A 13,470-nucleotide genomic window follows, 5' to 3' on the forward strand; every position below is an offset into this window, starting at 1 on the left:
AGAGTGAAGAGGTACTGGTGCTACTCCATTGAGTTAGTGGTCATCTCAAGATTAAAATCTGACTCAGAAGTCACCCTCCAACCCCTGAAAAACAAAAAGTAATTGTAGTCTGGCATCCAGTCCATGACACTCCTCCTTAATATGTTGGGGCTTTGCTCCATCTTTGGTGTGTGGCAGAGTGCCAGCCTTACCTAAAGTGAACCCCCCCCCTCTCTTCTCCTCTTCACTCCTTCTCTCTCCAGGCCCTTGGACCTCAACTCATTCATTTTGACTCATTCCTTCAGCAATAATATTTAAAGAAGTGCAGCAGCATATTTACTTTGGAAGCATTCACAAGCATTCTCTAGTAGTAAAAACAGGGCTTTCAAGGAAGCGAGTGAGAGTGGATTGTATGATAAATTCAATAGCCTGTGATCCCAGCTTGCCGTATAAGCTTGTGGTTCATATTGTGTGTATTATATTCATTGGACCGTCTCTTTTACAGGACATAAAGACAGACACAAGAGGAACAGCGACAAGGTGAAGAGACGTCCGCTGTCCAGCAGTAGCAGCAGCATGCTGGACGACCTGGACAGCCTGTCTGCAGGCCTGACTGCCGATCCCTTCTCCAGAAAAGAGAGAGAGAGCGGCAGACGGCCGGCTAATGACAGCAGCGGCGACTCAGGACCTCACAGGAGATCAAAGCGCTTCCTCTCCTATCCCCGCTTTGTAGAAGTCATGGTGGTGGCAGATAGCAAGATGGTGGAACATCACGGGAGCAACCTTCAGCATTACATACTCACATTAATGTCTATCGTAAGTTCTGCTCAGTTAACCGACCGTAAGCGAGCCAGCCAGCTTCTTTGATTGTAGGGGAGGGGGGATATCTTATTTTCTGTCCCGGGACATTGGCAGGCAGAGGGCTCAGAGAGAAAGGGCAGCCCAGGGAAGGAGTAAACAAAATGTTCAAACGGTCAGGAGAGGGGCAGCATGAGGTGGATCTGTCTGAGAGCTTTGATGAATGTGTAAAAATAATCTCAGGTATGTTGCATAGATGGCATCCTCCTGTCCACTTCAAATAAATGCTTCTTCCGGCGTTTGTGGCTCAGCGCCTATGGGGTAGCTAAGCTAGCCTTTATTTTGATCCTGGCCGTCTGCATTCTCTACAAGATCTGACTGCAGCCATAATCAACCTCTCAAATAGGACTATGAGTCCAGGTTTTTCTTCCCTTAAAACTGCATGTTGATTTAGAATATCTGAACCACTGATTGAGTAGACTCCTAAGGGGTTTATGTATTCTGGAGACTGAAATGTATTGATATAGAAACAGTGTCTTTAATCTTTCCCTTCAGGTGTCTTCCATCTACAAGGATCCCAGCATCGGAAATCTGATTAACGTTGTGATTGTGAAGTTAGTCATAATCAACAATGAGCTGGTGAGATCACAGCTCTAAAGCACTGCAGTCATTCATCAGTTCCAGCAGCACATTACAGTACTGTAAACATCTCCCTTTTACTCTCTGCTGTAGGATGGCCCAACCATTTCCTTCAATGCACAGACCACTTTAAAGAACTTCTGTATCTGGCAACAAAGGCAAAATCACCAAGATGAGAATCATCACTCCCACCACGACACAGCCATTCTCATCACCAGGTACACTGTCACTGTTACCACGACACAGCCATTCTCATCACCAGGTACACTGTCACTGTTACCACGACACAGCCATTCTCATCACCAGGTACACTGTCACTGTTACCACGACGCAACCATTCTCATCACCAGGTACACTGTCACTGTTACCACGACACAACCATTCTCATCACCAGGTACACTGTCACTGTTACCACGACACAACCATTCTCATCACCAGGTACACTGTCACTGTTACCACGACACAACCATTCTCATCACCAGGTACACTGTCACTGTTACCACGACACAACCATTCTCATCACCAGGTACACTGTCACTGTTACCACGACACAGCCATTCTCATCACCAGGTACACTGTCACTGTTACCACGACACAACCATTCTCATCACCAGGTACACTGTCACTGTTACCACGACACAGCCATTCTCATCACCAGGTACACTGTCACTGTTACCACGACACAACCATTCTCATCACCAGGTACACTGTCACTGTTACCACGACACAGCCATTCTCATCACCAGGTACACTGTCACTGTTACCACGACACAACCATTCTCATCACCAGGTACACTGTCACTGTTACCACGACACAACCATTCTCATCACCAGGTACACTGTCACTGTTACCACGACACAACCATTCTCATCACCAGGTACACTGTCACTGTTACCACGACACAGCCATTCTCATCACCAGGTACATTGTCACTGTTACCACGACACAGCCATTCTCATCACCAGGTACACTGTCACTGTTACCACGACACAGCCATTCTCATCACCAGGTACACTGTCACTGTTACCACGACACAGCCATTCTCATCACCAGGTACACTGTCACTGTTACCACGACACAACCATTCTCATCACCAGGTACACTGTCACTGTTATCACGACACAGCCATTCTCATCACCAGGTACACTGTCACTATTACCACGACACAGCCATTCTCATCACCAGGTACACTGTCACTGTTACCACGACACAACCATTCTCATCACCAGGTACACTGTCACTGTTACCACGACACAACCATTCTCATCACCAGGTACACTGTCACTGTTATCACGACACAACATTCTCATCACCAGGTACACTGTCACTGTTACCACGACACAGCCATTCTCATCACCAGGTACACTGTCACTGTTACCACGACACAACCATTCTCATCACCAGGTACACTGTCACTGTTACCACGACACAACCATTCTCATCACCAGGTACACTGTCACTGTTACCACGACACAACCATTCTCATCACCAGGTACACTGTCACTGTTACCACGACACAGCCATTCTCATCACCAGGTACACTGTCACTGTTACCACGACACAACCATTCTCATCACCAGGTACACTGTCACTGTTATCACGACACAGCCATTCTCATCACCAGGTACACTGTCACTATTACCATGACACAGCCATTCTCATCACCAGGTACACTGTCACTGTTATCACGACACAGCCATTCTCATCACCAGGTACACTGTCACTGTTACCACGACACAGCCATTCTCATCACCAGGTACACTGTCACTGTTATCACGACACAACCATTCTCATCACCAGGTACACTGTCACTGTTACCACGACACAACATTCTCATCACCAGGTACACTGTCACTGTTACCACGACACAACCATTCTCATCACCAGGTACACTGTCACTGTTACCACGACACAACATTCTCATCACCAGGTACACTGTCACTGTTACCACGACACAACCATTCTCATCACCAGGTACACTGTCACTGTTACCACGACACAACCATTCTCATCACCAGGTACATTGTCACTGTTACCACGACACAACCATTCTCATCACCAGGTACACTGTCACTGTTACCACGACACAACCATTCTCATCACCAGGTACACTGTCACTGTTACCACGACACAGCCATTCTCATCACCAGGTACACTGTCACTGTTATCACGACACAACATTCTCATCACCAGGTACACTGTCACTGTTATCACGACACAACATTCTCATCACCAGGTACACTGTCACTATTACCATGACACAGCCATTCTCATCACCAGGTACACTGTCACTGTTATCACGACACAGCCATTCTCATCACCAGGTACACTGTCACTGTTATCACGACACAACCATTCTCATCACCAGGTACACTGTCACTGTTATCACGACACAACCATTCTCATCACCAGGTACACTGTCACTGTTATCACGACACAACATTCTCATCACCAGGTACACTGTCACTGTTACCACGACACAACCATTCTCATCACCAGGTACACTGTCACTGTTACCACGACACAACCATTCTCATCACCAGGTACACTGTCACTGTTACCACGACACAACCATTCTCATCACCAGGTACACTGTCACTGTTACCACGACACAACCATTCTCATCACCAGGTACATTGTCACTGTTACCACGACACAACCATTCTCATCACCAGGTACACTGTCACTGTTACCACGACACAACCATTCTCATCACCAGGTACACTGTCACTGTTACCACGACACAACCATTCTCATCACCAGGTACATTGTCACTGTTACCACGACACAACATTCTCATCACCAGGTACACTGTCACTGTTACCACGACACAACCATTCTCATCACCAGGTACACTGTCACTGTTACCACGACACAACCATTCTCATCACCAGGTACACTGTCACTGTTACCACGACACAACCATTCTCATCACCAGGTACACTGTCACTGTTACCACGACACAACCATTCTCATCACCAGGTACACTGTCACTGTTACCACGACACAACCATTCTCATCACCAGGTACACTGTCACTGTTACCACGACACAACATTCTCATCACCAGGTACACTGTCACTGTTACCACGACACAACCATTCTCATCACCAGGTACACTGTCACTGTTACCACGACACAGCCATTCTCATCACCAGGTACACTGTCACTGTTACCACGACACAACCATTCTCATCACCAGGTACACTGTCACTGTTATCACGACACAACATTCTCATCACCATCTCTTGGTGGCAAGAGTGTTGTGTTGACAGTCGCTGGGCCTAATTTCGAGCCCTGGTTGGGGGTACCCCATGAATTCGCCTGCAATATGTTGTCTTTTGTTGATACAAACGAGTACACTAGTTGACATAGGGCATCTCTGGTATCACAGTTCTGGGGTGTGAAACCAGTGACATAACTTCCATCTGTGTGATCTTCACAGGCAGGACATCTGCCGAGCACGGGACAAGTGTGACACTTTAGGTAAGAGGACCTCTAAGGACACATGCAATAGACTGTACAACATAACGTTTGATTGATGACAGTTTCACAACCATATTGATGTACTTCTAATGATTCTGCTTTTGATAGTGCTGATGACAATATAATGATGATGATGATAATGGTGATACTCTTGGTTTGCAGGGCTTGCAGAGCTGGGCACTGTGTGTGATCCATACAGAAGCTGCAGTATTAGTGAGGATAATGGGCTCAGCACTGCGTTCACTATCGCCCATGAACTGGGCCATGTGTGAGTACGGCATGCTGTTTATTCTTTGATTGATTTCATGTCATTACAATTTTAAAGCTGTATTTGTGTGTCATGCAATCTCAGACAGGTGTCTTATGTGGCCCTGGTTTTCCTCTTAAAACGTCTCCAAGCTTCAAGACCTAAGTCTGCATGTGCAACGTTCCAAGTCAGCATGCACCAGCCAGCCTTCATCCAGCTTGGCAATACAACCCCAGGCCGCTACATTGGAGACTGTTACAGACTTTAACAACCCTCGTGTCTTAGTCAAATAATATTTTTTTGCCACACACACAAAAGGTGGGATTGTTGAATTCCATTCTTATTGGCATCAAGCGGTGTCAAGTCTGCTTAGCGACAAAGCTTGGTGGAATACAGTACCTACCTGTCATACTGTACCGTAGAGAGGTACCATACGGTACAGTACAGTACCATAGGAGAGAGGTACCATACTATATAATACCTATCCCCTGTGACCCTACTCTACCAGACACTGGCCCCTGCACAGACCTGCTACTAATGTTAACCCCAACCAGCCCAGTCATTTAACCCTGTGTGTTACCAGTCTGCTGCTTAAAGGATGATGCTTTATTTACCACAGTCAAACAAATCTCCCAAAACGGGTCCTTTAGTGCTTAGTTTAGCAATCAGCCTAACATGTAGGTCTATTGATGGTGGGTTAGACTTGTGTGTTGTGGTGAATATATGTTCTCACTTGTGGTTTGGCCTCCTGGCAGATTCAACATGCCCCATGATGACAGCAACAAGTGCAAAGAGGAGGGGGTTAAAATACAGCAGCATGTGATGGCGCCCACACTCAACTACTACACTAACCCCTGGATGTGGTCCAAGTGTAGCAGGAAATACATCACAGAGTTCCTTGAGTATGTAACGGCCATTGTTTTCTATTTTAGACATACATGTCATTATGGAGAAGTGTTATTGTCGTTAACGTTAGTAGCACCACACAGCAGCAAGGGTTAAATGACCAGTCAGCTATTCAATCGAAACTGGTATTTGGACATTTCTGGGTTAAAGGAAAACAACATGACTTCTGCGTTGTTAGTGTATATTTGGAATGTTTATTACTTCCGTATATAGTTTTTGATTGAATAGAGTTCCAGCTCTTGTTTTCATAGCAATAGCCTTGTAGTAGGTACAGTAGGGGTTCTGTTATTTACAGGATACTACCTCTCCATCTGTACTGAGTGTGTTTTCTGTCTGTTTGTGTCTTTGTTTTTTTCCCTTTTTTCTTTAAGTCATTTTATTTTTATTTCTTAATAGCACAGGGTATGGCGAGTGCTTACTTGATGAGCCCATTTCTAGGCCATACAGTCTGTCGCAGCAGCTGCCTGGACGGATATACAATGTCAATAAACAATGTGAATTGATATTTGGGCCGGGGACACAGGTGTGCCCATATATGGTAAGAGAATGGATCACACAGTATTCAAATGACAGTTCACTGTCTAGTCCTACATTATTATAGTCTATGGTTCTAGACATTCTATACTAGAGTCACCTTATTCTGTCAGTTGGCTATCTCTCAGCTAGGCCTTCTGTACAGTATGTGTTAAAGCATTTGTTTACACGCTACTCCTCCTGTGATTGAATGTGCCCTTTAAACCGCTGGGCTTGATGTTTGTCAGGGCTTAGCTCCAGGCTTTGTTTAAAGGGCACACGCCTTGTAAGACATGGAAGAGTATATAGCACTGTGTGTGTGTTTGTGGATGGGGCTCAGGCAAGGGAATGGTAACTGTGTGTGTTTGTGGATGGGGCTCAGGCAAGGGAATGGTAACTGTGTGTGTTTGTGGATGGGGCTCAGGCAAGGGAATGGTAACTGTGTGTGTGTGTGTGTGTGTGTGTGTGTGTGTGTGTGTGTGTGTGTGTGTGTGTGTGTGTGTGTGTGTGTGTGTGTGTGTGTGTGTGTGTGTGTGTGTGTGTGTGTGTGTGTGTGTGTGTGTGTGTGTGTGTGTGCGTGTGTGAATGTTCTATAGGTCCAGTGCCGCAGACTGTGGTGCACCAGCCCAGAGGGGGCCCAGAGGGGCTGCAGGACCCAACACATGCCTTGGGCCGACGGGACCGAGTGCTCTCCAGGAAAGGCAAGTATCAGAGAGATGTACCGCAAGATGAAAGGATCTGAGAGGGAAGGAAATGGACAGATGGGGATAAATAGAAAGGGTGAGATGAAGAGAAAGATAGAGTGAGACTAGCACCAGATACTTATGTAGTGTGTACACAGAGAGAGAGAGAGAGTGAGACTAGCACCAGATACTTATGTAGTGTGTACACACAGAGAGAGAGAGAGTGAGACTAGCACCAGATACTTATGTAGTGTGTACACAGAGAGAGAGAGAGAGTGAGACTAGCACCAGATACTTAGGTAGTGTGTACACACAGAGAGAGAGAGAGTGAGACTAGCACCAGATACTTATGTAGTGTGTACACAGAGAGAGAGAGAGACTAAAATAGTTTCATACACATCTGTGCATGAACACACAAGCACATTCACATATACCCCAAGCCAGCTTTATCACCATGCTGGAGCGTACTGGAACATTCAATGTTATGAACTGTCAAAATACACCCCATAAATAGCCACAAAGGAAACTTAGATTTTAACTTTCTTTGTTCCTGCTGCTCTTTAAATGACTCACAACTATAAAATGTATTTTTTCAAAAGGCCAAATTACAAAAGAAAACAACAAGATCATAGAAACCTGCCAAGAAATCAATTCACCAATGAAGACTCGATATAAACTCGTAGTTGAACATGAGTGGGACATACGTGGCAGTTTCTCCAAATTCCTCCATTTGTTTAAACATGGATTTGTTTGCTTCAGAGACTATTATTATTAGGCAATAATAGGCTTATGGTGGAGCTGTGAATGGAGGCTTGTGGAGATTTCCCTCTCCATTACTGCTTTAGTGTAGCTTCTAATTAGGCCCTGTACCAAACCCTTCACTTCCTGCCTGTCTGTCTGACATAAAAGGGCTGCGGGGCGGCCGGGCCGGGTTGCTGAGGTCCCATAGCACACATGTTCAGAGCCTGCTCTGTTTACACATTGTATTCCTGCACACAAACCAACCTCATGCCAAGCCTATGGCTATGCCATGCTCAGCACCGAGGTAGCCGCTGTTTAGAATGCAGTCGTTGTCACCAAGGGAAATGGATTGTCCGCTATAAACTGAAACATATCTTCCCCTTTGTGTTCACTTCCTCTCAAACAGGCACATTTGTAATGGGTGTCTTTTTGGGTTCCGTCTTTTTCCAGTCGTCATGTCATTTTTCGCAGATTAACATCAAAGGAGGTTGTAAAGTGCTTTCAGGATGATGTGTTGCCAGTGTGCAGACTAAGGTTTCCTACTATCATGCTCTTCCTCCCTCTCTCTCTCTCTCATTCTCTCTGTCTCTTTCTTTCTCTCCACAGCACTGTAAACATGGCCAGTGCATTCCCAAGGAGCACGACGCCACCTCCGTGGACGGGGCGTGGGGAGGCTGGTCTCCGTTTGGCTCCTGCTCGCGGACGTGTGGCGGGGGCATCAAGATTGCCGTGCGCGAGTGCAACCAACCTGTGTAAGCACAGTCTTTGTAGTCATGCACATCTACTGGACTGTGTCTCCCTATGAGCTGCAGTGGTCAATGTACCATAACATCAAGCCTCCTTAAATGAATTCTTTCCAGAGCAATTCTAAAGTACAGTCACAGCAGATTTGACGCTGTATCTATCTACCACCTTCCTCCAGGCCCAAGAACGGGGGGAAGTACTGTGTGGGGCGCAGGATGAAGTTCCGCTCGTGTAACTCAGAGCCCTGCTCCAAGCAGAAGAAAGACTTCAGAGAGGAGCAGTGTGCTGCCTTTGATGGCCGGCACTTCAACATCAACGGTCTACCTCCTAACGTGCGCTGGGTACCCAAGTACAGCGGAAGTAAGAACATCTCTCTCTTTACGCCTTCTTGGTTTTGCATCTTACTAACACAGATAAAAATTCACTGGACTCTTAGGCCTTTAGAATGGGTGCCATTGTAAGCTAACTAATATTTCCTGTAGATGTGCACAAAGCATTCGGAGTGCTCGGTGAATCGATGCGATATAGCATGAGGAGTTATGTGAACTTGTTGGAACATCCAAATGGTTGAATTTTCATTAGCCCCTTTAATGAGGTCAGTGGACTGTTTTCACCATTCCATCTTCCTCTTCTGTCCTGTAGTTCAGATGAAGGATCGCTGTAAGCTGTTCTGCAGGGTGGCTGGCAGCACGGCCTACTACCAGCTCAGGGACCGGGTCATCGACGGCACGCCATGTGGCCCCGATACCAACGACATCTGTGTGCAGGGCCTGTGCAGGGTGAGACTGACACACAGCCTTTTACGACCTCAGCCTGACAGTTAACCTAATATGCCATTCGTAACAGTCATAAGAGCTGTTATACCAGCTGTCATGATGGCATTCTTTTTAAAATGAGGAGAATATTATTCACGGTTTTTCATTTTACTGTACTCTTGAGCTAAAGTCCATCGTCCCTATTACAGGCAACAGACTAAAACCAATTATACCAGAATAGAGTTTCACTGTGGTGCTATTTACAATAGAGAATTCCTGTCAGGTGTGTTACAGTTATATGAATTTAACACACTTAACCGGGTTCGATTCTGTGTATTAGGAAACAATTTATTAGGTTTTATCCCTGCAGCCTGGTAGAAGTTTGCAGGGCACAGTACAGGATTTCATAAGAAATTCCACTACTTTAATGACACTTCTTTCCCCCCCGCTTTTTTCTCCTCCACTTCCTTCTCCTCATTTTCCTTCTCTCCTTTCTCCTCCTCATCCCTGTGCAGCAAGCGGGATGTGACCATGTGTTGAATTCCAAGGCGAGGAGAGATAAGTGTGGTGTGTGTGGCGGTGACAACTCCTCGTGCAAGACCGTGGCAGACACCTTCAACATGGTGCGCTACGGTGAGCCAAACTGTGTGTTATCCCAATGACTGAAAAGTGTCATTGAAACCTTTTCACTATCCCATTATATACTGACCGCTGACCTTGTCATGGTCACTCAGAGACGTTGAGTTCTCCTCTGCTGGTTGTGCTGCAGGATACAACGAAGTGGTGAGAATACCCAGTGGTGCTACAAATATTGATGTGCGTCAACACAGCTACTCAGGGAAACCAGAGGACGATAACTACCTCGGTAAGACTCAAACTCACGATCAAAACACTTGTAGGGGTCTTGTTGGCTGTTGAATTTGAAATATTAGCTGGAGGATTTGATTTGTCACTGTCTGTCATGTCAAAGTTCAGTATGTCTAACATTCAGAGGTGTCAACAGGTTTAGTATTCTCTTCTTGAGCAGATATGTTATGTCTGGATGTAGGTGCTATTGTAGTGTCCTGCCTGTCCTCAGCGGAGAGCTTTGGAGGGCCTGTTGAACCTGGCATGTTGGAGAGTTTGGGGCACACATGCTAAAACATTAATTACCCAGAACTCACATAGCCCTCTGGGTGTAATTTCATTGTCTCTGTGCTGCTTGTAAAAGTGTAAAAGCTACTATGCTTGTGTTTCTTGGTGTTTCTTTGTTCGCGTGTGCGTGTGCATGTGCGTGCGTGTGTGACTCTCTGCGGGTGCGCTGGGGCCTAAGGGGGAACAGGGAGGGAACAGGGGGTAGGCGGGCTTGTGGGAAGTGGGCTGGTCTCTGTGGCCACATTACTGTGATGTGTGAAATGGTGAGGAAAGTAACTCAGGAAATTAGCTCCATAATCGCATTAGTGTGAATGTGTGCAGCAGACTGTCTGATGAACAGAACAGGAGAACTGAGACTCCTCCAGTAGAAATGTAGGATTATTTTACCCCAGTTGGGTTTATCTGCTCTCTGTTGCAGCCCTCACTGTAAATGGAAACATCAACTGTTATGCTGCTCTATGTTTTTATCACTGTGTTAAGTGAAAGTTTGTTTACAGTTGACTGACTCTCTTTTCAAAGCCAACTCTACAGTCTGCCCATGCAAACACTATGTTCGATTTCCTCAGGAGAAGGAAAAAGGAGTTTAGCGAACTTAATAAAGACCCTTGTGGTTTTGCACCCTGTCCCGTACTGTACTTTCAAAATCTTATGCCATCTTATTTACTCATGTCAGTGTCACCTCGTCTGTCTTTTTCTCCAGCTGTTTCAAACAGTCGTGGGGACTTCCTGCTCAATGGCGAGTTTGTAGTCAGCATGTTTAAAAGGGAAATCAAAGTGGGCAATGCTGTCATCGAGTACAGCGGATCCGACCACGTCATCGAGAGAATCAACTGCACTGAACGCATCGAGGAGGAGATCATTGTCCAGGTAACAACTCCTTACCTGACTGTTGAGAAGGTGACACAGTAAAATGGTTATGATGCAAATGGAACAGTGGAACTGTACTGATCGTTCTGTTCCTCTGCCCTCCGATCCCTCCTCAGGTGCTTTCTGTAGGTAACTTGTACAACCCAGACGTCAGGTACTCCTATAACATCCCCATCGAGGACAAACCCCAGCAGTTTGTCTGGGATGCCTACGGGCCCTGGCAGGAGTGCAGCAGGCCCTGCCAAGGTGAGGGATGGGAAGGGAACGTAAGGGGCGCAGTGGTTAGGGGGTTAAAGAGAAGATGAGGGGTGTGGGAAAAAGTTGAGGTGGTGGAGAGGTGTGGGTGTGTGGGAAAGGAGGTGTGGAGGGAGGTGAAAGGTTGAGGGAGAGAGAAGGTGAGGCTTTATGTGGTTGTATCTGACCACTATTAAGTCCAATATTGGCTCCAAGGCTCCTGCAACCATGTACTAAGAATTTCTCATGAAATACTGGAGAATAGTGGACCATACAGTGTTGTCAGGGCGGTGGGAAGCATCAGGAGTCAGATGGAATTCAGGAGCAAAATGGTGGTATTAGTTAACAGATGTAGAAGGTGAGCTGGATCTACAGTATTATTATTGACAGGATGTTAATGGCCACTGATTTACAGACGTATAGAGTCAATATACTGAATCTAAATTTGCCTTCTAAGACAGAATAATAATAAGAAATGCCATTTAGCAGACACTTTTATCCAAAGCGACTTACATTGTATGTATGGGTGGTCCCGGGAATCAAACCCACTACCCTGGCATTACAAGCGCCATGCTTTACCAACTGAGCTACAAAGGATCACCTTCAAACAAGACAGATCACCTTTAACTTTGACAAAGCGTCAATAATTCCTCACACAGCTGAGTTTAGCAGAGTCTGGGACAACATGTCAGTCCAGCCTATGCATTCTTGAAAATTCTTCTTCTTCTTCTGTAGTGTTTTAGGGCAGTATACACCTGAAATGTTGTATTGCCGCCCACTACTGGATGCGGGAAATAAAAAAGGGGGGAAATCCAAAACAAAAAAAACTCAGTCCTTCAAAATTCACTCAGAGCACTACTCAGATCTGGAGGATGGAACTGCTGCTCCATTCAGTATGCCATGCAGCTCCTCACCTGTTTCATCCTTCATTCCCAAAAAGCGTTCAGCTGCAGATAAGCTGATATTGATCTTTCTTGAGTTCTTAGCCACTCCTGCAGTGCAGTTTATCACCATAGCAATAAATTACAAAATATCAACTTTCTTCACGACAAGGGTATCTGGATCCTGCACCTTGCGAATGGAACCCACAGCACTGAACTTTGGTGTCTCCATGGCAACCGAACCACTAGAACATTCTTTAACTTTTCTCGCAGCCTCTGCTTAGGAGACACGTTGAACAGCTTTTAACCTAGCAATCTCTGCCTCCTTCACCCTTACAGGACATTTCCATTGAACGCATCAATAACCGAGCACCAACTGTTCCAGGAATTTTCATTGTGATCTTCTTAGCCCTAACTTCTACATAGAATCCAGAAATCACGCCCTTGATTGGTGCCCTGCTCCGAAAATCGAAGGCAGTCACCTCTTTCTTCTTGAATCTGCTAAGGCGCAACGCCCACTTCTTTTGTTCTCCCGACATACAAAAATCTACGAAATTCCACTTCTGTTCACCCTAACGGATTCCACAGTACACTTTCTTCAATATCTTGGCAACATAAAACGGATCTCCCAGATACGTCTTCTTATCCTCAAACTGCACTCCTACTACAAACTGTGAAGTAGTTGTGCTAGAAGCAGTAGGCTTACTAGACAGCGTTTTAACTGTGATTTTAGCGCTCTTTATCCGTCCATTATCGACTGTAGTCCATCCAGTATCGTCATCACCTTCATTCTTAATCTCATCTTTGCTAGCGCCATCAGATTCAAACTCGGTATCCACTTCCGCCATTTTCTCTAGCTCTCG

General features: G+C 45.8%; 1 protein-coding gene across 1 annotated transcript in view; it reads left to right on the forward strand.

Moving 5' to 3' along the window:
- Nucleotides 1-540: 540 nt before the first annotated feature.
- Nucleotides 541-13,470, forward strand: part of LOC120065101 (A disintegrin and metalloproteinase with thrombospondin motifs 9-like) — a 63,996-nt gene continuing 51,066 nt past the window's right edge. The window contains exons 1-15 of the mRNA XM_039015822.1: nt 541-795; nt 1,333-1,416; nt 1,510-1,634; nt 4,862-4,902; nt 5,065-5,170; nt 5,905-6,051; nt 6,452-6,593; nt 7,165-7,269; nt 8,599-8,744; nt 8,915-9,096; nt 9,379-9,515; nt 10,007-10,124; nt 10,261-10,356; nt 11,326-11,492; nt 11,609-11,738. Of these exons, the coding sequence (XP_038871750.1) occupies nt 556-795; nt 1,333-1,416; nt 1,510-1,634; nt 4,862-4,902; nt 5,065-5,170; nt 5,905-6,051; nt 6,452-6,593; nt 7,165-7,269; nt 8,599-8,744; nt 8,915-9,096; nt 9,379-9,515; nt 10,007-10,124; nt 10,261-10,356; nt 11,326-11,492; nt 11,609-11,738 (1,966 nt within the window). The 5' untranslated portion in view covers nt 541-555. The remainder of the gene's footprint in view (nt 796-1,332; nt 1,417-1,509; nt 1,635-4,861; nt 4,903-5,064; nt 5,171-5,904; nt 6,052-6,451; nt 6,594-7,164; nt 7,270-8,598; nt 8,745-8,914; nt 9,097-9,378; nt 9,516-10,006; nt 10,125-10,260; nt 10,357-11,325; nt 11,493-11,608; nt 11,739-13,470) is intronic.

The sequence above is a fragment of the Salvelinus namaycush genome, chromosome 20 (genome assembly GCF_016432855.1).
Source record: "Salvelinus namaycush isolate Seneca chromosome 20, SaNama_1.0, whole genome shotgun sequence".
Classification (NCBI taxonomy): Eukaryota; Metazoa; Chordata; class Actinopteri; order Salmoniformes; family Salmonidae; genus Salvelinus; species Salvelinus namaycush.